Source organism: Squalius cephalus (genome assembly GCF_949319135.1).
Source record: "Squalius cephalus genome assembly, chromosome: 21".
In the NCBI taxonomy this organism is placed as follows: domain Eukaryota; kingdom Metazoa; phylum Chordata; class Actinopteri; order Cypriniformes; family Leuciscidae; genus Squalius; species Squalius cephalus.
Genome location: NC_137142.1, coordinates 7,761,505 through 7,786,491, shown reverse-complemented (window position 1 = coordinate 7,786,491; position 24,987 = coordinate 7,761,505). Strand labels below are relative to the sequence as shown.

The 24,987-nt window shown below is 36.8% G+C and overlaps 1 protein-coding gene across 5 annotated transcripts in view; it reads left to right on the top strand.

The window, feature by feature from the left end:
- pde10a (phosphodiesterase 10A) overlaps nucleotides 1–24,987 on the top strand; it is a 151,466-nt gene that overhangs the window by 78,861 nt on the left and 47,618 nt on the right. For all 5 annotated transcript variants that reach the window (XM_079855136.1, XM_079855133.1, XM_079855132.1 and 2 more), the window contains exon 2: nucleotides 16,157–16,288. In XM_079855136.1, coding sequence (XP_079711262.1) covers nucleotides 16,204–16,288 — 85 coding nt within the window. In that variant the 5' untranslated portion in view covers nucleotides 16,157–16,203. The remainder of the gene's footprint in view (nucleotides 1–16,156; nucleotides 16,289–24,987) is intronic.

Below are 24,987 nucleotides of genomic sequence, written 5' to 3'. Positions count from 1 at the left end.
GTGTCTAAACTCTACTGTACACTCCAAACATGGTAACTGGTTCCAGCTCTCTTAGGTCACAGCCTCAGTCTAATTAGATGACTTAGTGTTGAGGATGGGTTGATTCATCAGCAATACAATGAGTCAGGGTGACGTCATTTAGGCATAGCATTATCCCAAGAGGGAACACTTTTGACCGTGTGATTTTTAGACGTATACAAAGTTTGAACATTAAACCTCACTGCATTAAAGGCAGGGTTCTGTATCATAATTAAGGGCCAACTGTCTGCATACCATCTCTGATCCCTGCAGCGGGGGCCACATTAGCTGGGAGCGCATGGGCCGAGAGGGATCTGTTTTAAGCCCATGAGATAGCACTGGTCCCAGAGGTTCGATGTTCATTCACGTCACATGTACTCTCATTGCATGTGCAAAGAGATGAAGAGCTGCTCAGAGGATTCTCTGGCCGATGAAATAAACACAAATGTCACTAAGGCAGCAGATGAAACCAGATCCCTTTCAAACGACTTCCCACAAGCCTGATCTAAACTTTAAAAAAATCACTTTTTATTCCATTGTTTGCAAAGCAGCACACTGTTGATAATCCCAAAAATTCCATTAAGGGTTGGTTCTTAACATCCTATGCAGGTCCATGTACATATACATATGCAGTGTGTAAAGTATTGAAATGCAATTAATTCAGACCAAAAAAATCAGTGTTCAGACAAATTTTGTCCTAGTTGTTAATTAATTTTTTTCTGAATGAATATGGTCCCACTTTATATTAGGTGCTGCTGACTACTATGTACCTACATCAACAAAAACAGGTATTTTATTTACATATAAGTACAGTGTAAAAACATGTACATAATAAGTGCATTGTATTAAATAATTAATTAAAATGTTAGTCCATAGTAGTTAAAGACACTTACAGGCATAGTTGACCCTAAAATGTAAATGAATGCTGCAGTCTACTTTTTTGTGTTCAAAATTTACAAAAAAATTTATAATGAGCAAGTACATAATAAATCTGTGTTTTTGTCTTATCCTGAGTCAGTACGGTACACCTATAATAAGTGTTCATATTCTGACTATTTTAGACTGGTTCGGGTCATATACCATTGCGGAGTAAGCCAATATGCGTGACTCGTCATAGACATAAACAGAGAGAAGTAGCTCTGGCTACAATGTTCTTCCACAAGAGGCATGCAGTTCTGTTTATTAACCGCTAGAGCGTCAAATGTAACAGACTTCAGCTTTAAGTAATTTACTCACCCTGTTGTTGTTTTAATGCAGTATGCCTTTTGTTTATTTTTCGGACCACAAAAGGAGACTTTTTTTTTTTTTTTACGCGTTCATGTAACATGCAAGGGTGGCGCTGCCAATAAAGCACCTAAGAGCTGTCACAAATAACCGGCAAAAGTAATGATTATGAATATGTAAAATATATCAAGGAGACATTTTAATTGTTTATTAATAAACAAGTGTTTTCTGTGTCAGTGTCGGCTGCAAAGATGAAGTTGACGATGCGGATTACATAAGCAGAGAGCAGTCTGTTTTCTTTCGTTTTGAATTGTTCAAAAGTAGACATTTCAAGCTTTATATAGATATATTTCTCAGGTCTGTAAGGCAAGTAGGCTGCCTTATACGCTGAGTTTCGGTTCATTTATGAGACGAGCTCCAGTTCACGCGCCGTGTCATGATTATCTATTGTCTGCTATATTTATTTATTTATTTATTTATTTATTAAATCCAGGCAATTGGTTGATGAAACATTGAATAAAATTAAGATACAATTAATACAAAACGAAATTCACTTTAAAGAAAGGTTTTGTGCTTTCTGTTTGAGGTCTCTGTGAAAGTTTTAAAGCAGTCTTTTAGTGCTGCTTTCAGAGCGGTTATGTCCGTAACGGAGAACTGTCACGTCCGTAACATTATTTTTTTCCTCATAAATGTGAACACGAAAAATAAAATAAAATGAATATTTTATGTTCGGTGTAGAGCCAACCCTTCTTCATCCGGTGGGTAGTATTACTTTTGGTTTGCTTAGTGTAATTCACAGAATTACTAAAAAATATTTTGCCACCTAAAAGTTAAAGATTTTTTGTCACGTCCATGTGTATTTCCCTCATATTAAATATAAAACGCATGTGTAGTAGACTCATATTTTTCTAATGTCTGGACTCCTTTATTAAGGGAGTATGGATATATAAACAGACGTTTCAATATATTGGTATTAAATGCATTTTCTGATAATTTATATTTCAAGGTTTTACTGCAAACGTTTGTCCGCTGGAATTGCCAAATTTTAAAGAATTTATCCTCAACTAGTTTTGTGGTGTAGGTCTACGTATTTTATAATGTTAACTTCAAATAATACTAATAGTAATTTAAAGATGTGGTAGCATTGGATCTGGATGGGAAGGATAACTCTGGGAGTTGGAAGGGGTGTATCGCGATTCTGCCTTCTCACACTGTGACACAGGTTTGTGGATCTGAGTGTCGCGATTTCGGTTTCGTATCGCATATCGTTACAGCCCTAGTGCTCGTACATATAATGGCAGTGAATAACAACCAGCGACAAGCTTTAAAAAAAGATTCAAAAGTATCACAGAATGCTCATACATCATGTCGCATATTTCACGTGTTCTGATGGTATACTATAGAGTTTAGTGAAAACTGAATTGTATTATTTAACGGAAATCCTGAGCTTGGCTGTTGGTCTTCTGTGTACGACTGTGTGTTCATGAGACTCTATTAGCGCCTAAGTTTACTCTGAGAAAAGCACACAAATTGTGAGAAATCAAGATTAATAAAAACACAATGCCTAGAAATCCCCAAAAAAGTGTCCCTGTACTTTCTCCACTCAATTGAATATCTCTGGAACAGAACTCAAATTGTCTGCTGACAGTCAGAATGAAAGTTGACAGATGTAAACGCGATATCTGTATACCCGAACACAACGGATATATTCACCTCAGAGAAAAAAGTACATGGATTGTATTTCATGTTGTATTTTTATTAATCTTTTATTAATCTCTGCGCATTTGGCAGGCACTTTTATACAAAGCGAGTATTGCATTCAAGATATACATTTTATCATGTTCTTGGCATCACGATCCATACTTTTATATACAGCTGCAGGATTTCATTTACACTGAAGCAAAGTCTAAAACTTAAACATACCTAAAACTACAACACTATTCATTTACTGCTCCAAAAAGTGCAAATGGGAAAAGTCACAAGGTCACAAAAAAAGACCTGTGTAGGTCACAAATTATCTGGTAATTTCAAAATATTGCTATCAAAATATAATCTTTGTTGATGTTACAAATCACTTCTATTTTTTAAAAGAACAAACTGAAGGGATTAGGGTAAGGGTTAGGTTAGGTTCTGTATGATCATATTGTTGTGATGTCTGATGACTGATATCATATCATAAGCTACAGTTTATAGTTGCTAACTTGAGTTACAGACGTTCATTAGGAACAATATTCTTTGTGTTCAAGGACAGCGTGGGTTGTTCTAAGAGACATTATCAGCGCCTACGTCTACATATCACCACTCTAATCATTTGATCATAGTTCTCCTTGTTTTTGTGTTGTGTCTTTGCCCACTGTGAAAAAAAGTACAGACCTAGAGCTTCTCTTGTGCTGTGTGAAGCGAGTGATTTTGCAACCCAGGAGGAATGTTTTGGATGTGCAGCCAGTGCTTTCCAAGTACCACTGGCAGGGGACGTAACAAATGCAGCTGTTTTGTTTGAACCTTTTCTTAGTCCAAGTTATGCCATGATCACTTCCCCATGTCTGGAAGATGCCACACAAGACAAAGTGTGAAAAGTGCCAGCCTCCCTGGATAATGCATCTGCTTAGCAAGTGAATAAATAATGGGAACATTTCTAAAGTGCTGCTGTGTGCTGTGGCTTCATGTGGCAGAATATAAAGCTAGATCTTTACGTTTTCTGCAAATGAAAGAAAATGTAAGTGGTGTTGCCTGTGTAAAACTCACAGCCACAGTGTTCAGGCAAAAAAAAAATAAAAAAAAATAAGAATTGCCTCCCTTTGAGTTTACACTAGAAAACTAGAATTTGAATTAAATTAGCCTCACATGATGTTAAATTGGAATTTGATTTGGAATTTGGCACACATTACTGACATTTACATACATTTTCATGAATACTTTTTTATATTATTATCATGCCTTTCATTGCCTTATCATGCCTTATCATTATATTCAATTCAATTTAAGTTTATTTGTATAGATCTTTTCACAAAACATAATATTACTATATATCATGCTGCACAATAGGGAAGTTTAAGTTTTGTGACAAAACATCATTACATTTCATGAATTATTCCTATTATATATTATTATTATTATTATTATTATTATTATTATTATGCATGTTATATAATATTATGCTTGTTTCCAGATATGTTGTTGTTTTCCTCACATGATAAGACTTATTTCTCTGAGGTAAGTTCAGTACTGTCATAACATTTAATAACCATCAAAACAGATTTAAGTTTTGTCACATTATTTTCACATACTTTTTACAGAACTTAAGTATATGCGAATATATGTGTATAAGTAAATATTTTATAAAAACTATATCTGCAGTATAAAAACTTAGTTAATTCTAAGTTTAAATTCGAATTATAATTCTACATCCTGTTTGCCACCCTCAAATTCAGAAATTGAATTTAAATTAAAATGTTTTTTGCAATTTGCAATTAATTTCTACATAGTGCAAAAATGCATGGTTGCTATGGTATACTAAATGTAGATTCTATAGGCCCAAGTCTAAAGAGCCCACCCCTAAATCCCTCATATGTCCCCCTTCAATGTAGGTCTGTAGATTTTTCTTCTAAGCAAGCTGCATGTTTTGAGTTTTCTTTCACTGCTGTGGGATGAATTACATGCTGAGTTTATTACTTAAAGTTTAGTCAAATCCCAAACTCTGATTGTGAGCAATAGTGAAGCTAGACTTAGCAAACACCACTAATAACCATTAAATTATAAATATCCACTAATATAAATAAATATACACTGAATATCACTTAATATTTCTTTGAATGTGGCTTCACCTCCACAAGTGGAACAAAGAAACTAAAGCTGATTTCCATTCCAGCTTGCAACGATAACATTCATTAAAGTTCAGTTCAGTTTGGGGAAGTGAAAAAAGGTTGTTTTTGTCTTTGTGGAGAAAAAACCCATGGGGCACAGCGGTCCAGTTATCGCTATTGGCTGTTTAAAGTGTTATGCAGGGATAGAGAGGGTGGTGAGTCTTGAGTGCTTTGTGGTTTTGGGCTGTTGCTTTGGTTTTCTGTTGTGATCTCTGGCGTCATGTGATGCATGCAGAAGCTTTGATGATGTTGCATGTGATTAGACCACTAATATTTTTTACAGCTCATTCTGCTGTAACACAACAAACAATTAATAAAATGGTACAGGAACACTGCAAGGTGGACTTTGTAATGGGGTGCCAAAGGGCTGTGGATATGTGCCCTACTTTTTCTGTTATGCAGCATTTAAAAAGCACTAGGATAATGAGAGGAAGTATTAGAGGTGACTCATTTGGGGGTTTCAACATCAAGATTTTAGGTTAAGATGTACAATAATTTGTACATAAATATATCTTAGGTGCTGTGACTGTGCACCATTTGTCGTGCACAAGCTAGGGTTTCAGTGTTAAAATATTTACATTTGTAATTATCTCAGTTTAATATGCAAAGACAACTATAAGTACACCATTAATAGAATAATTTACTTAATAATTTAAAAACCCTGACAATGTGATACTTTTAAAATATTGGTTTGAGCATCCCAACCAACCAGACAATTAGTGGTCGACCGATATATAGTCAAGGTGTTACCTTGTAACGATACTTCACTGACAGGAACATAGTTGAAGCAAGTCAAGTCAAGTCATCTTCATTTATATAGTGCTTTTAACAATGTAGATTGTTTCAAAGCAGCTTTACAGAGATAAACGTATAATTTAAGGTAACAGAGATTGTTTTGGCTTTATAGCGGTTCTTTAATAAAGTTATTTTCCAGCTAAAGTTAGTTTTGATTGATTCGCTTCCGTCGCAACGATCATTTGTTATTAAATTTGGGGCCGCTAAGACGACACCATTCTCTCTACACAGACTTTAAACGCGAACCTGTGATAAACGCTGATGGTGTTCACATGAGGATTAAGAATTGGTTCTATAGTTATATGCGTTTGAATATATGTGCGCAGGTTTGGAATTCCCTACAAACCAAGCCTGAACAAAGTACTGGCGTTTCCTTATCATTTTTGATACAGAATTTTATTTTATTTTATCAATTCGGGGTAGATACGCGAATTGAGTTTCCCGACAACGCTTTATCTGTAGAGTGGTAAAGGGATCCTCCATAGGGAGAGACTAGTTGGCACTTCAGCACTGCATTGGATCGGGTCCAGACGAAGGTCCTTCATCAGATCTGGATACGGCCTGGATCCAGCAGGCTGCGGGAAAACCTCGGGATAAACAAAAGACACTAAAATTAGCGTAGATGCCATTCTTCTTATGATGTAACGAGTACATCAGGATTTATAGGAAGTGTTCCCGGTTCCAGCTGACCTAATCTATGCAGCAACATTGAATTATAGAAGTCTATAATGTATTATGTGAATGCTAGGTCAAAGAGATGTGTCTTTAGTCTAGCTTTGAACTGACGGAGTGTGTCTGCTTTCCAGACAATGTTAGGAAGACTGTTCCAAAGTTTTGGTGCTAAATAGGAAAAGGATCTACCGCCAGCAGTCGATTTTGATATTCTAGGTATTATCAACTGGCCGGAATTTTGAGATCGCAATAGGCTTGAAGGACTATAATGCGTTAAGAGCTTGCTCAAGTACTGCGGAGCTAAACCATTTAGTGCTTTGTAAGTGATCAGCAATATTTTAAAATTGATGCGATGTTTAATAGGGAGCCAATGCAGTTTTGATAGAACTGGGCTAATATGGTCATACTTCCTGGTTCTGGTAAGAACTCGAGCTGCTGCGTTTTGAACTAGCTGTAGTTTGTTTATTAAGCGTGCAGGGCAACCACCCATAAGAGCATTACAATAATCTAGCCTTGAGGTCATGAACGCATGAACTAATTGTTCCGCATTTGTCAATGAGAGCATATGGCGTAATTTAGATATATTTTTAAGATGGAAAAATGCGGTTTTACAGATACTAGACACGTGACTTTCAAATGAAAGATTGGTATCAAAGAGCACACCCAGGTTCCTAACCGACGACGAAGACTCTACAGAGCAGCCATCAAGTGTTAGACAGTATTCTAGCTTATTACGTGAGGAAGTTTTTGGTCCAATAATTAGAATATCTGTTTTTTCAGAATTAAGTAGTAGGAAATTACGAGTCATCCAATTTTTTATATCAGCTATGCATTCCGTTAATTTTGTGAATTGGTAAGTTTCGTTAGGTTTTGAAGAAATATACAGCTGAGTATCGTCGGCATTAACAGTGAAAGCTAATGTCATGTTTCCTAATGATATCTCCTAATGGTAGCATGTACAGAGTGAACAGCAGCGGTCCTAGTACTGAACCTTGTGGTACACCATACTGAACTTGTGATCGATGAGACATCTCTTCATTTACTGCTACAAACTGATAACGGTCAGATAAGTATGATTTAAACCATGCTAGTGCAATTCCACTAATGCCAACATAATTTTCGAGTCTATTTAAAAGAACGTTGTGGTCAATGGTGTCAAATGCAGGACTAAGATCGAGTAACACTAATAGCGAGATACAACCACGATCGGATGATAAGAGCAAATCATTTGTGACTCTAATGAGAGCTGTCTCAGTACTATGGTACGGTCTAAATCCTGACTGAAAATCCTCGCAGATATAATTTCTTTCAAGAAAGGAACACAGTTGTGAAGACACTGCTTTTTCTAATATCTTTGACAGAAAAGGTAGATTCGAGATCGGCCTGTAATTGACTAATTCTGTAGGATCAAGTTGCGTTTTTTTAACAAGCGGTTTAATCATAGCCAGCTTAAAGGTTTTTGGTACGTATCCTAGAGACAAAGATGAATTAATGATATTAAGAAGAGGATCTATGACCTCTGGAAGTATTTCTATCAGTAGCTTAGTCGGTATAGGGTCTAACATACATGTAGATTTAGATGATTTAACGAGTTTAGTAAATTCTTCCTCTTCTATAACAACGAACTAATCAAATTTTCCCTCAGGGACACTACAATGCACTGCCTGATGCGATACTGTAGTAGACGGTTGCATAGTTATAATTTTCTCCCTGATATTATCAATCTTATAAGTGAAGAAGTTCATAAAGTCATTACTGCTGTGTTGCTTGGAAACTTCTGGGCTTGAAGCTTTCTTTTTCGTTAGTTTAACCACCGTTTCAAATAAATACCTAGGATTATGTTTATTTTCTTCTAATAGGTTTGAAAAATAAGCAGATCTAGCAGCTTTTAAGGCCTCTCTGTAAGCAATCGAGCTCTCTTTCCATGAAATGCGAAATACCTTTCAGTTGAAATTTTCTTCCAGTTGCGCTCCATTTTTCTGGCTGCAAGGTGTGGGAGTTGTATTAGATCAGAAGCACTGGAGAAACCGGCAAATAGCAATAGGGGAGTTTCACAGGTAAGTAAACACTGCCCTTGTACAGCTGACTTGGGAACATCTGGAGGACCGGCTGACTTGCTGACGTCTAGCAGGCTGGCATCGGCAGACCTGATGAGACACAGTAAAAAAAAAAAAAAACAGATAGTTCAAGGGCGGCCATCAAGACTGGGACCGGGGGGCTAGAAGTAGCTGAGACATGAGAACCCAGCCTCCGTGGCCTCCGTGGCTGAGACAAGGGGACTAGGCATGGTCTTTTTAGCCAATACAGGACTGGTAGCTAACTCTGAAGCAGCTGATAAGGAACAGCTAAGTAAAGTTGGAGTACTCGAACTTGGGCTCTGACTCGAGTCCGGAATCCAGTACAACTTTTCGCGAACTTGCATTTGTCACGTAAAATTAACGTAAACCCTGAGTTATGGAAATTACATGAAGGACCTTTGTACACAGTGCACGCCATTGTAAATACTGTAGGTCTGTCCCTTCCCCTGTCCCCTTACCACTGTATTTTCGGCTCTTCAAGTCCCAGTAGTCTGTCCCCCTTCTATTCACCAAGCTATCCCGATTACCACCCCTTGCCTTGAATTAATACATTTATATTGATGGATAAATAAAGTCCCGGCATATAGCTTTTTACATTCAAAAAGCTGTTTCACTCAGAAATGTCACTACACAGAAATCAAGTTGGCCATAACTTCCATTAAATTAAGTTTGTTAAACAGAATAATAATTATGAAATTATGTGAAATCAAAGCGGCAAGATGCAATTAAGGGTTTGCTTTTGTTACATTTAAAATTGATGTTGTTTTTTTAGAAGTTGTTAAGATAAAAAAAAGATATTGACTTATATCGGACTCGACTCAGACCCCTTCCCCTTTTGGACTCGGACTTGACTTGGACTCGATCGGTTAAGGACTCGTACTCGACTTGGACTCGACTAAGGTGGACTCAAACCCAACACGTCAGTTAAGGGTCTCAGGGACAATCTCCTTGGTCATAACAGAACAGGCAGGAACCTCTGGAATTGTGTATGGCCAACTCTGGACAGGTAGCTAACTCTGAAGCGGCCTTCTGTCACACCTTGTATCAAATTCCCAAGTGTTAACTGTCCAATACTCAGTGTATCATAAAATATAACATTTCTGATCTGATATAAATGTAAGGTTTTAGCCTGTTAACTGCCAGTGTTCCAGTAGCGGGACATTTGGCATGCCTTTTTTACTGGCTTTTTTTTTCTATCACTTATTTTAGTAATCATTATAAATCAGGTATCATTCAAAAGATTAAACACTCCAACCTGTGAAACTGTTTTGAATTGGATGTTGCATTACCATAGAAAGGGTACTTTAAATCCTTTTAGCAGGCTCAATTTTTGTGAAAACCAATTTTTTTCCATAAAATATGTATTTTGTATAACATTAAAAACGTTTAGTTCAGTGCATTTGCTTTACGGTAGACAAACTTCTATAACTATTAAAGACATTCATTTTTTTAAGAGACTTTCTTTTCTGAAATAATCTGCATTGTGTCCTCTTTTTTAAAGAGAGCAACTTTAGGTTCTGTATTCAAAAACATTCATGAATTATTTACTATTTAATTTCTTATGCTCAAAAAAAGGGGGGTGACAGTTATCAGGTTAATATGAAGAGAGACACAAATTGCAATTATCTGGTGCTGTTGTCTAAGTATCTCATTTCATTGAGTTGATGCAGCAGGAAACCTCACAGAAGGTCGTCTAGTGTTATTTCTCTCTTCTCACACTCAGCCTGTGTGTCTGCGTCCCCTCCAGTGTCTGATTTATGAAGCAGTGTTCTCTCCCCATGTGCGTCAGCACTGGCTCTGGGAGTCTCGTGAGGCGTTGCGCTCCTGAAGAGCTGTGTCTCGTGTCTGGACAGCGTCAGTCGGCAGCAGCCCTCGGCCCCCTCCTGGTTTTTTCTCTTTCACTGTCTCTCTCTGTGCGTATACAGACCTGTACCTCCATACATCAACATGCTTTTTTCCCTGAGCTAAACCCAGCTGGTTGCTTTAGCTGACAATTTCACATCATTTACTGAATAAAAAAACAAACATTGATGGATAATTCAAAATGCTTTCCATAATTAGATAAAATAACGTGTCTACTGTGTTTCTGTATTTTCAAACATTCTAACAGTAAAATAATTATAATAGGGATTAGAAAAAAAGGTTAAAACATAATGTTGTAATGTGCCCCTGCAAAAATAGACCATATGAAATATGTGAGTGATAGTTTAATGAAAGGACCGAGAGATTTCAGTCCAGTGGAATAATTCATAGGATGAGCCATTCCTGTTCGGCAGTATACCTTTTGATCTCTGTAATGTTTAAAAATGAATATGCTTATACTTTATGAACGTGTTTCTATAAAAGGGACTTCAGCTAAATGTTCTGGTCAGGGTCAGTCACTTTTTCAACTTATATGTAGCCTACTTATTATAATTTGATTATTTACAAAATATTAAGAAAACAAACAGGATGGAAATGAAAAGGTAAATTAGCCATTGCTCAGCAAGCAAAGACGGAGAATTAGCTTACATAAGGTCAGTTGAAGTTATTTTTTTATTTTTTTTAACATCTTTTGAAATTTTGATGTACAGTATAAAACAATTTTGATGTTTTATAGCGATACATCACATAATTAATCAAATACATTGGTAATACGTACTGATATTTGTGCTATTTTCCAACCAAAAATGTTCAGTACTTATTAATCAGACATTACAAAAAGAGAATGGAAAGTGAAATTTAGGACACAGGAAAAAATCAATTAAAACAATATAGGGGACAATAGCTCATACCAAAATAGTGATCATTGTAAAAATTGTCAGTTTAATATTTTATATAATACATTGAGACATATATGATGCAGACATAAAAATGTATGAAGGAATGACTCTGATAATGAACATTCAATTTGGTATGACCGATGGCAAAATATGTTGTCTTTATTATGTAGCAAGCACAGAATAAAAAGATAAAGCCACAAACCCACAACACAACAGTGTTAGTTTAAATATAACAAGCACAAAACAATTTTTACAACCCAGTCCATCCACCCCATATGGACCAAAACTCCATCAAGTAACAGTTGTAAAGAAAAAAACCTTGGAATAACCTGACTCGGGGCCAGATTTATTCCAGGCTGTATCACAGGTCAGACTTGTGCATTGACATTATTCAAAATTTTGCATCCAGCTACTTCTGCTTGGAGATCAGGAAATGCCATGGTAGAATTGGGTGAGAAAATGGTAGGGTTGTAGTCTGACGTATATAATGGTTATTTGTAGTGCAACTTCTGCTAGCCATACAACTGTTTGTGTATGGATATGAATATCTTTCAAACATCTGGTTTGTTTTTAGTGTTCAAAGAGTGGAGGCTCTGCCATTTTCATCTGTTTTGTCTTTTATTGTTGTGCACCAAAACAGTCTATACCCTTTTTCTGCTTGTGGGAGCTCTTGTGGGCTAGTTTGGGTCTCAATATCTTCCTGCTAACGTGTGTGTGTGTAGTGTGGAACACATGCCTCCCAGCTGTGTTTCCCCCGAGTTTGTACATTAAGTCAAGACTCACATATGCTCAAAGTCTTTGGTTTCAGTTGAGTCCATCCTGGCATTTAAAGAAAAAAAAATAAATAAATCAATACGTAGACCAGTGATATTTAATTAAAGTTCCTGGAGGTCCAGTCTCTAAATTTGAATTGACGCAAAGCTCCGAACAATTGTATCTTAGACAGTTTTAGTGCTGTAAGAACTTTGCATTTAATTTCTGGTCTATTTTTTTTATTTGTATTTTAGTTTTTTGATAAATGTTTAAACTGGCAGCTGTAACTTTAAAAGTAAAAAAAAAATTAAATACATTTTCTATAATATGCCGCCATTGCATTAATATGGGTAACTGCTACGGTTGGAGAAAAAGAAAGGGATTTTTTAAAAACATATTGAGAAAATGATTCATGATCTATATAGAAACTTTCTTTGATCTGGACGATCATCCACTAATTGGTGACCTATGGAGTAGACTGTAGAAGTGGGTCTCTGAAGGCTTGAAAGAAATTCAAAGGGATAGTTCAACCAAAACTGAAAAAAAAAATCCCATGATTTACTCACCCTCAAGCCATCCTAGGTGCATATGACTATCTTCTTTCAGACGAACACAAACAAAAAAAATTTAAAGCTCTTCCAAGCTTTATAATGGTAGTGAATGGCGGTCCTGATTTTGAAGTCCAAAAAATTGCATCCATCATAAAATTATTCCATACGACTCTAGGAGGTTAATAAAGGCCTTCTGAGGCAAAGCGATTGTGTTTTCTATATCCATATTTAAAACTTTATAAATGAAAATAACTAGCTTCCGGCAGATGCAAGTCGTCTTACGCCAAAAGAGTAACCCCTGATATTATGTATGACATAGTTTACACTAAATCGATGCGTACATCCGTCTGTTGGAAGCTAGTTATTTTAGTTTATAAAGTTTTAAATATGGATATTTTTCTCACACAAATGTATCGCTTCAGAGGTCCTTTATTAACCCCCCGGAGCCGTGTGGAGCACTTTTATAATGGATGGATGAACTTTTTTGGACTTCAAAATCAGGATCACTACCATTACAAAGCTTGGAAGAGCCAGGACATTTTTTAATATAACTGATTGTATTCGTCTGAAAGTCGTATACCATACCGTCATACCGTAAATCATGGGCTAATTAAAATTTTTGGGTGAACTATCCCTTTAAGACTAATGTATTTACGAAATGTATTTTTTTCAGGATGTTTCAGCCAAACTTTGTTCATAAACTTAAAGATCAAGTCAAGTCAAGTCATCTTCATTTATATAGCGCTTTTAACAATTGTTGTTCCAATGCGGCTTTACAGTGATGATAGGAAACTAAAGTAACAGAGATTGTTTTGGCTTTATAGCAGCTCTAGAATAAAGTTATTGTCCAGCTAAAGTTAGTTTTGATTGATCCACTTCCGTCGCAACGATCATTAGTTATTAACTTAGGGGCCGCTAACACGACACCGTTCTAACAGAAAACTCTTTTAAGTTCTTTCTGCGCAAATTTCAACGCGAACCTGTGAGAATGCTGATGGCGTGCACATGCGTATTACGAGTTCAGTCTATAGGTATGCGCGTTTGAATATATGTGTCCTTGCCTACAAACCAACCCTCAACAAACTACTTGTCTGGCCTTAAAATTTATAATACAGAATTTGTATCGCTTCCACGTAGCCACGCGAACCGGAATCATCCCGACAACGCTTTATCAGTGATCAGTATCTTTTTACCTTTTTTTGTCTTTAGCCTACGAACAATTGCATATAATACTTAGCAGGAAGTTGACACACTTAAATATTGCTTATTTATTTCCTGCAACAGTTAACCATAGGACAAGTTGAGCGTGAGCAAATATAAAAACAATCATTAAAAAATAAAATGGGGTTCTACTAGACCTACCCACACAGGCTGGCTTGTTTTTAGCTAACCAAAATGTGCTTGGCTTCAGCAATGGCCCAGTAAATTGATGTTTGCCCTGACAACGAAGACAATAAACAACAGCACTTAGTAAGCTCTCAAACACTTAATTGCCTATTAAACACAGTCAACTTGTCATTCTTCTTCCTGTGCCTCCAAAAGGGCCTCCTTGTTTTCTGGGAAGCCCCATGTACTATAAACTAGTTGTTGAATGACTTCAGATTTTAAAGTCGAGTCGACGTTGACTAGTCACTGATGATGCCATTAATTAACAAATAAGCTTGAACCTCGAGCTGAGACTCGAACACGGGTTGTCTTGTGCACAGATATGGAATATGACACAGCGCTGCCCACAAGGCTATTGCTCCTGCATTACAGCTTTTTATCAGTTCTTTTGTCTTTGGGTCATTATATTTTTGTTTTAGATTTCTGCTCATTCTAAATCAGATACAGATGAAGTAGCACAGTAAAGATTAAATAAATATGAATGCATTATATAGAGTGATAGCGTGTGAATTAATTCTACCTGGCAGCGTCTCTACTAATAGTGAAGCTGTGGGTTTTAGTTACTAAGAAATATATCATAGAACTTTTCAGTTTCTAAGCTATTTTATTGATAAATCACAGAACTGCGTTGACGATACATTTCTGCGCTACTGAATGTTTCTGTGTGTGTGCGCGATCTGCATGTGATGTGCGAGCAACTGTCTGTATGTGTGTGTGTGTGTGTGTGTGTTACAATTCAGACTGGAATTGCTGTCGACTCGTTTCTGCAGTTTTATTAGTCTTCTTTTAGGAGACAATAACTTTTGTCGCGCACTTTGATCTTTAAAACTTTTCAGACCTTTTACATTCACAAACAGCTTTATTACGCACTGACTGCATTAAAGGTAATATTCGAAAAAGCATAATAGGGGCACTTTAAGCTCTGAAGGAGATATTGGGGTGAATGCCCGAGCTGCAGTTTTTCATAAAACTGCAAAAAAAGCAGAACAAAAGTTTTCCATATGAATTGTGAGATATATTTAGCTGGCAGGCCAAAACAAACAAAAAACAACAACATTATTTTACATTACAAGCTATCAGAATTTCTCCTCAACCCTTATAAGCTATTTGTTTTTAATGTACACTCAGGATGTTGGGGTCTCTCCAGAGATCTTATAGGCTTCTTAGGATCTTAGGATTTTGTAACATAGTAATGTTTTTTTTTTTTTTTTTTTTTAAAACAAGTGTAATATCACTCATGTTATTAATGTTTTACTCTACATTTGTGCAGTATTGGGGGGATTTAAGGTATTTTTAAAATGTATATAAATAAATTATATTATTTATTTATTTTAATAGGTAGGGGTGTTGTGTGTGTTTACTCCATCATGGATGTGTTGTGGTGACGCCCCTTCATTTATTATGTTTTCTGCATTGTTTTTATAGTGTGTGCGTGCATGCGTGTTAGCATGAGCGTTCCACATTGTGGATGTTCTGTTGGGTTGCCACTTCCATGTATTTGTGTTCTGTGTTGTGGCTGATTTAGTTTTTTTATTTGACAAATATATAGAATTTTTTTTTTTTTTTTTCATTTCCCCATTCATCCTATTTTAAGTTATGCTAACATACAACCAGATATCATTCCAATTAATGTTTCTGTCCGTAAAGCTAGCATGTCTCAAACTCGACATCAAGTCTCATGCCATTTAGATGAAGGGAAAATGTTTTGTTTTGTTTTTTGAATAAAATTGAGGTGTTTTTGTCTTCCTTGAATATGAGCTCCATATTGTCCTGTATTATACTGCATTAGCCATAAAAGCCCAATCAAATATGATACAACAACAACAAACACATATCCAATAATATAAAAACACATCCAAAACTTTTGTAATATTTTTTTCTGTTCAGTGTCAAAAAATAAATGTATTTTATTTGTCAGGCTTTACAGGGTTAAGTACAGTAAACTATTTTGCCAGTATTGATGTGTTTTCTTTAGAACTAGGAACAATGGACAACCACGTCTATTTGTGAATAAATGTTAGGGTAAGAAAATAATGGTGATGATTTTGTTGCAGGTCTGACGGATGAGAAAGTGAAGGCGTATCTCTCCCTCCACCCGCAGATGCTGGATGAGTTTGTGCTGGAAAGCGTGAGTGCGGAGACGGTGGACAGATGGCTGAAACGGAAGAACAGCAGTCAGCCTGCAGGTACGGGCTCGTGGCGTGTGCTAGAATATTCTGCAATAGTGCTGTCAAAAATAGTCCTGCGTTTACTTGCTGCGACAGTGTCTTTGATTTTCTTGAGGGTGACATTTCAGATGGCATTTCACACAATTGTAAACACAATATGGATATTTTGAATGCATAATTTGCATTTTGTTTCTATGCTTTATTCCTGGTTAACCTTTGCTTCTGGAAAAAGTATATGCATTAACAGTGGTTCTCAATAAAACCCTTTAAAAAAAAGCGTTAAAAAACGAAATAGTTAGTTTAGATAAAATGCAACTAGCCATACAATTGTACATAACAAACTAAATAGATTTTCCCCCTCAAAGAAATAAAAAATAATAATTTTGTTGCTGTTCTCTTGGTAATATGGCTATAATTATCATATCTGGCCCTATGTTTCCTCCATGGTATTTAAACATTTTTGTTACTTGAAATAAAATAAACGTTAACTGAAATAAAATTTTGGCTATTTGCAAAGGCATCATTTCTCAGTTTATTTTAGTCTAACTTGAAGTATTAAAATAACCAAAACTGAAATAAACGAATAATATATATAGACGAACTATATAGACAATTGATAGCACTTTACAATAAGGTTTCATTAGTTAACTACATTAGTTAGCATGAACTGATAATGAACTGCACTTATACACCATTTAATCTTTGTTAATGTTAATTTCAACATTTACTAATACATTATTGAAATCAAAGGTTGTATTTGTTAACATTAGTTAATGCACTGTGAACTAACATTAACAAACAATGAGCAGCTGTATTTTATTAACTAACGTTAACAAAGATTAACAAATACAGTAACACATGTATTGCTCATGGTTAGTTCATGTTAGTTAATACATTAACTAATGTTAACTAATGAACCGTATTGTAAAGTGTTACCGACATATTAAGAAAAATAACACAAATGAGAAAACTCACAAACCGGAAACTATAACTATAACTATAACATATATAATATATTTATATATAATTATATGTAAAATCAAAATACAAAATATTAATAAAAACCCGGTTGTACAAATTAGAAATTTAAGACATTTTGTATGTTCATTAATTATCATTAAAATTTCTTACACCGCTGAGGCAAAACATGTATTATTTAAGTTAAGTTTTAATATCTTAATATGATAGCCATTTATCCTTTCCATATAGACAGGAATCTGTTTGGCACACTAAATGTCTTTTCAACAGGACCCTAAAACAGTCCTGGAGCACCACCAGCAGCGCACATTTTGTACGTCTCCCTCATCTGACACACTCACTTCAGATCTCACAGTCTCTACTAATGAGCTGATGAGTTGAATCGCATTTTTTGGTTCTGATTTTGTTTATTTTTACTTATTTTTGATCATGTGGGGAAAAAAATCAAGAGAAAAAAAAACAAAAAAACATCAATAGACTTCATACACCTCTTCAGTGCATGTGTCTGTGTTTATGTAACCTGAGCAGCAAAGACTGCAGAAGGCTAAAGGGTTAGCGCACTGGTGAAAGTATGAGAGAGAGGGCCTGCTGGGTCCTTATGGGTCATTAGGGCTGTTTAAGCGGGACTGGCTTCTCTGTGCACAGCATGCTTCGTGCCTCGGCCCGCTCCACTCGACCCATCACATCCATCAAGGGCCCACAGGGCTGGCGGCCGGCCCAGCTCAGCTACTGACGTCAGAGCCAGCCTCCAGGGGCATGCAGTCGGTCGGGGGGGGGGGGGGGCTGGAGGAGGGGGAATGTGTCGCATTTTGGGAATGTTTTCTGCATGAGTGCAGCAGTGCTCTCTCACAGGCAAACGGCTGATGGTTAACCTCGGCTCTGCTTCTCAGGCACCGTTTCAACGTCAGTCTCTCTGTAAAGCATGTGTGCCAGATTCTGTCTTGGCCTGTGATGCATATCTAGCAGTGCTTTGAATTAGTATGCATGTTAGCTTACAAATTCTTTGTGCACGTCAATGATTTTTCTTTTCAGTCAACCAAGACACATTTTACTTTTCATAAATGATCATCATGTTAAGACTGAGCATCTTCTCAAAGATTCTTTTTTTTTTTTTTTTTTTACAATAATTCTTATATTTTTTATTTAGTTTATTTGATTAACTCTTTTTGCAATACACACGGTTTCAGATCAGCTAATAGAACAATCATTTGTGACTGGCTGGGTTATATAAATTCAAACAAATAAATCCCAAAATGTTAATATTCAGTATATACCTCAATATTTATGAATCTGAAATGTCTTAAAAGTGTTACTTTTTTTTTTAGTCCGAAGAGCCTTTTTGTCTTAACACTTTCATTTTCATAGATCCTGAGGATTGTATCTTGAGGACTAAGTGACACTCTTCGGGTAACATAAAGGCCAAATGAAAAGCACATATTTTTACATTCTTAATTTTTTAATTAACATCAAAATCACTGCAAATAAACCATGAGCATTCAATAAATCACCCTGCCCTATGATGAACAGACCTTAAAGGGACAGTTCACCTAAAGGGATAGTTTAATACTTTCTTCTTTTGTGATCCAAGAAAGAAAGAAAGAAAGAAAGAAAGAAAGAAAGAAAGAAAGAAAGAAAGAAAGAAAGGTTTGAATTGACAATGGACATTGAGTAAATGATGACAGAATTAAAAAAATGTTGCATTTTTAGATTCCGAGAATAAGAGACAAATGATGTAGGTTACTCACATGACTCCAGTCCTAAAGAGAGCAAAACAAAATAAAAAGTCAAATCTGAACATCTTATACTTTTCCTTTGATAGGTCACAAGTGTACTTGTGAGATCACTGATCAGTTTAATAATAGATTGTCCTAATCTGGTGTGCTCCAAGCTGTCCTGAGCTGTGGAGATACCCGGACATCATATGATTCCTCTGTTGTGGTGTATGAGAGAGCATCACTTCAGGCCCGACGGCAGCACCGTCAGCAGGGCCTAGGGCTTCAGTCCATGTGATGCTCTTCGTATCGGTCTGTTCCAACTTTTGCAAATACTGTGACCTGTAATTCCTCTAGTATGTCAGGCCCTTTTGCAATTCATGTAGATTATACAAAGTACCATCAGCTTTTATGTTGTGTTTGAGCATTGTCTCACCCATCATATATGAATACACATTTACAGTATATAAATGTTAATAGTGTATATTCTCTGTCTCTTGAAAGTGCTTATTGGCTTTTGAAATTGAGTACCTCTGCATTAAAAATAAAGTGTTCCAAGCACTAAAGTCATCCTACTCTGACGATGTGACATTGAATGACTTGTCAAATCAATAGGCTAAAGGACAAGACCTACTGGTGACATCTAGCTCTTTCTAATTCTGTCTCCTTCAAGGATTTTCAAGCATAGATCTTTTTGCTTGTGATGGAGAATGACTACTTACACTGCAGAGGCCAACATCTGTTCAATAAGACACTGTTGGGTATTATTATATTGAAATTTAGGATGTAAATAGCTTTTACTTTGAAGGTGCAGCTTCTCTGTGAAATGTGATCAGTCATATTTTTATATCTTGTGATCATTTTTACCCTGGAAGCACACATTTCCAAACACTCCAGCCTTTATCTCTTTGTGGACTGTGACATGTATTCAAACTAGTGTATTTAAGCAAATAATCTATAGCTCTTTTGTGTGTATTTATTCTCTATCTTTATATATTAGGCTCCACCTTAAATTTAAGTCTATAGATTTTTTTGTGCACATTTTATTGTCCGCAGTGTTTCTGTCTCATGTTTGTTTTTTTCCTTTTTCTTATTAATTAATCTGTTGATCCAATTCATAATACCAGTGTGAAGGATTTATTCACAAATTGTTCTGATCCTGCATGCACTGATCCAGATGCAGCAGAATGGTTATTCAGTCTATTCTTCACAAATAACTCCCATAAGCATTATGAAGACTTGGAATATGGGCCATATATCAAGTCACATTTATATATATATATATATATGACTACAATACAGATTGTTTCAAAGCTATTAAAATAACAGGGTGGGTTGCACCAATAAGGGTTAAGTTTAAATCTAGATTAAATCAAGGTTTATGCAATAATTCTGTTGCACCAAACTTCAAACCTTGTTTAAAAACAAGCAGGCTTATATTTAAACCATCATTTTGATCATTGTTCTCCTTTACATTTCAGATAGATTTAGTTTAATCCTGTTCAAAGAATACTGCTCGACGTTGCACCATTCTTTGAAACGTCAGAGGGCGACTCGTGGTAATTGAGTCTTGGAAGCGTTTCAGATATTTCAGTATCGATATGTATTAAAATATTTTTGACAACACTTAGTTTATTAATTCAGATGTCTTTTTAAAAGACTACAACTGAAAACTGTATATATTATACATAAAATTCAACCCGCCAAAGTGGCTAGTAGAGTGACTGTGTTACACGGCACCACTGAAATCCACCCGCATTTGACGGGTTGGCGAGTGTTAACGTCAAGCCTTGGACACACCTCTTAATTATTGAATTCAGGTGTTTCAATCAGACACATTGCCGCAGGTGTATAAAATCAAGCACCTGGCCATGAAGTCTGCATCTACAAACTTTTGTGGGGAAAAATGTTGTGGGTCGTTCTAAAGAGCTCAGTGGATTACTGTGCCATCTTTACTATAAATCAGTTCATGAAGTTTCATTCCTGCTGCTAGTTTCATTAATATCAGCACAAAAACTGTGTGGCGGGAGCTTCATGGAATGGGTTTCCATGGCCGAGCAGCTGCATTTAGGCCTCACATCACCAAGTACAATGCCAAGTGTCAGATAGAGAGGTGTAAAACACACGCTGCCACTGGAGTCTGGAGTAGTGGAAATGTGTTATGTGGAGTAATGGATCACGCTTCTCTGTTTGGCAGTCTGATGGGTGAGTCTGGGTTTGTCAGATGCCAGGAGAACGTTACCTTCCTGACCGTATTGTGCCAACTGCAAAGTTTGGAGATGGAGGGATAATGGTAATGGGGCTGTTTTTCAGGGGTTGGTCTAGGCCCCTTACTTCCAGTGAAGGAAAACTTTAATGCTTCAGCATACCAAGACATTTTGGACAATGCTATGCTTCCAACAGTTTGGGGAAGGCACTTTTGCTATTCCAGCACAGCTGTGCCCCAGTACACAAAGCAAGGTCCATAAAGACATGGTTGGATGAGTTTAGTGTGGAAGAACTTGACTGGCCCGCACAGAGTCCTGAAATCATCCCCATCAAACACTGTTGAGATGAACTGATTGCGAGCCCGGCCTTCTCGTCCAACATCAGTTCCTGACCTCATAAATGCTCTACTGGATGAATGGGCAAAAATTCCCTCAGAAAAGATCTAAAATCTTGTGGAAAGCCTTCCCAGAAGAGTGGAAACTGTTATAGCTGCAAAGGGGGGATAGCTGTGTCAATGTTGCAAAGTTCAATTATGAAACAATTTCAATTAATCTATAAGCAGCTCTGCAGAAGACAATAGTGTCATTTGTAGCAAATTAGCTCAAAAGGTAAATATGTATAATTAATTACAATGAATTATAATAAATTATAAACATTTGGATTAGTTTCAGAATTGACTAGCAGAATTAATATTACAATTATTTAATCAGTTCGTCCACTGAACAAACAGTATAATTAGTTATTAATTCTAGGAAATAAATAATCTTCCTGGCCAAGAAAGAGTAACTTTTTCCTGATACAGTACTTGCAGGGTAATAGCATATAGCAAAATCAAAAAGTTTAAGTGACTTTAATTTTAAGCGGCAAACACAGAGACAATAAAGCGTGGAGTGGATATAATGGTTTAATAAAGGAAACTACGGTATACTACATACAACTAAACTAAGCAAAGAATATATACAGAATAAAGAAAGTAAAGAGTGAGAGGAGAGAGAGAGAAGAGTGAGAGAAGAGAAGAGGAGAGAAGAGGAGAGGAGAGGAGAGGAGAGGAGAGGAGAGGAGAGGAGAGGAGAGGAGAGGAGAGGAGAGGAGAGGAGAGGAGAGGAGAGAAGAGAAGAGAAGAGAAGAGAAGAGAAGAGAAGAGAAGAGAAGAGAAGAGAAGAGAAGAGAAGAGAAGAGAAGAGAAGAGAAGAGAAGAGAAGAGAAGAGAAGAGAAGAGAAGAGAATGGCAAGATTACAATCAGTTAACCACGGCCTCTAACATCAAAGAATCAGGATCACCTTAAAGGGGCACAACTTCGAAACTCATCTGAAGGCTGCAGACGGTTACTTGCATTTGACTTCGGTTGCTGAATAAGTCCAGATAGTCCCGGTAAAGTCTGGAGATTCTTGAGGATTTTGCTAGGAGTGCACTGAAGCGTTCGTTCTTCTGGATGGTCCACGTTGAATCCAACGAAGTTAACCTTGAAGGTAAAGTTGCCGGAAGCACTCAGGAGATGTGTCTCAAAAGAGATTGAGCGAAGATGTGCTTGATCAGGGAATTATTGAAGGCCCTATCAATCACACCCATTTCTGACACAAAGACCAATCAAAGATGACTGGGAGAAAGTCTTTGTTTTATCTTCACCCTATTTGCGTGTTTATGGTGGCATGGAGAATTTGTGCAGTTCTTTGCACCAAAGTATGGTAAAAATAGTATTATGTATTTTTATCATAATATACTAAGCACCATTATGAATACCAAGAAAGATGGGCATAAAAAGATGTTAAAGCAAAACATACTTGCACCTGGATATCAGCATTTGAAATTACCCTAACATAACTAACGAATCATAACTAGGCCAATATAACACGGGGACATACATAAAACACAGGAAAAAATACTATACAGTTGGGAAAGTCTGATTGTGGGTAAAAATGCCAATGTCCTTTTTCCTATGTGTATTGAAAGTTTGTCTCTAGTCTTTGAAGCTTGCAGAGAGCTCCAGACACCGTCTTCACTCGGGTCATTCAGGGGAGCGAGGTGACATCAGCCTTTGAAGAGAACTCGTTTTGTGACTCTTTGGGCCAGGCCAGTGATCAAGTTTAAACAAAGGGAAAGAGGGAAGGTTTTTATAATATCTAGAGCACTTTGATCACATCCATTCATTGCACATTGTTCAGCTCATGTCTGTTCAGTGTTGATTCAGTTTAGTTCAGTTTAATAATGGTATCGATGTTGCAAAGTTAGTGTCACTAATCCAGCTCAAATCAGTTCAAGTTAATTTTCGTATCTGTTAGTGTCAGTGTAGTTAAATTGATATTACTGAACATGAATAGTCTTTTAAATGCCTTTTAAACAGTAAGTCATATGTACTTCTTTTAGGATATTTTTTTGGTACCTTTTCAGGCCTGAAGCCTGAAAGCTCCGGTCCACATTCATTGTTGGAAAATAGTGACCACATTATTCACAGTTTCTCCTTTTATGTTACACGGAAGAAAGAAGTAACATGACACAAGGGTGAATAAATTATGACAGAATTCTCCTTTTTGGGTCAACTGATCCTTTAATACGGTAGTGTGTTTTTTTCTTTTTCAAATCCCTAACCCTAAATATAAGCGAGCACTACTAATAATGCTCCACTGTATGTGTGTACAGTAGATGATGTGTCTGTGCTTTGGTTGAGACTAACAAGGACCCCCAAGGCTCCAGTGATGTCAGCTCCCTGCACCTCATTCCCAACTATAGCGTCCCACTGGCCCTGTTTTCTTCTCACACATATGCAGTCTTCGAGTAATTGATAAATCCCAAACCTTTCGCCGCTCTGCCTCCAGAGAAATGCTACATCTGGACTGATCCTGTGCCACGTTGTCGCACACGTGGTGTGTGCACAGTGTGATTCACGACCTACTCATTCAGTCTGTCTTTAGCCTAGTGGCCTTGATGACCTTATCCATACAGGAGTGCCGCCAATGACGTGCGCCTAGAAAATCCTGAAATGTGCTGTAATTCAATAACAGAAGAGGATGCCGCTTGAATGTGTAGTTTGTGTCCAGCTTGGCGCCAGACAGGGAATGTCTGGACATAATTCTAAGAATTGCTAAGAATTCATTAATACATTCACATTCATCATATTAGTGATAATCGCATTTACCATTTTGTAATTTTCTTAGTTCAGTGTGGTACATTGCCCAGCACTCCATTATTAAACCATTTATCCATTCTTTGACGTGAAACATCATTTTACTTCCATAATACCATATTAACAAATTTTCAAGTGAAATTCAAGTAAAATTCAATAAGAAAAATGTAGGGCAGTATTGTGTCCATCAGATATTAAAGCAGCACTCAGTAGCTTCGGGATTTTTTCGCTGTATTCTCGCTTTTTGCTCGCAGGTTTCTCTCTAGAGCTCCCCCCACAGCTTCGGAATAGATATTTTACAACACTGTTGTAAAAACTCGTTGGTGATTCTCAGACACCAGAGGCTATAGATCAACGACATCAAAGCAGATGGGACATTCTTTAAAACGACTTCTTCATTCAGATTCGGACAGTGTGAGGGAGCGCAATAATGACAGCATTTTAGCTGATTTCTTTTGGCCGTAAAGCAATTGTTTACATCGCGAGACCTGATATCACGCGAGACTTCCTGACGCGGCGGCCGGCGGCCCGCCGGCTCAAAGTTGCAAGTGCGTATTTTCCGCTCACGGGCACCAGGGGCGTGCGAAACGACCACCATTCAACCCGAAATAAGTAATATAACCATTCCAATGACCCCGAAGCTGTTCAGTTAAGGTAAAAAAAGTTACTTAGTTCACCTTTAATTGAATGGTGAAAG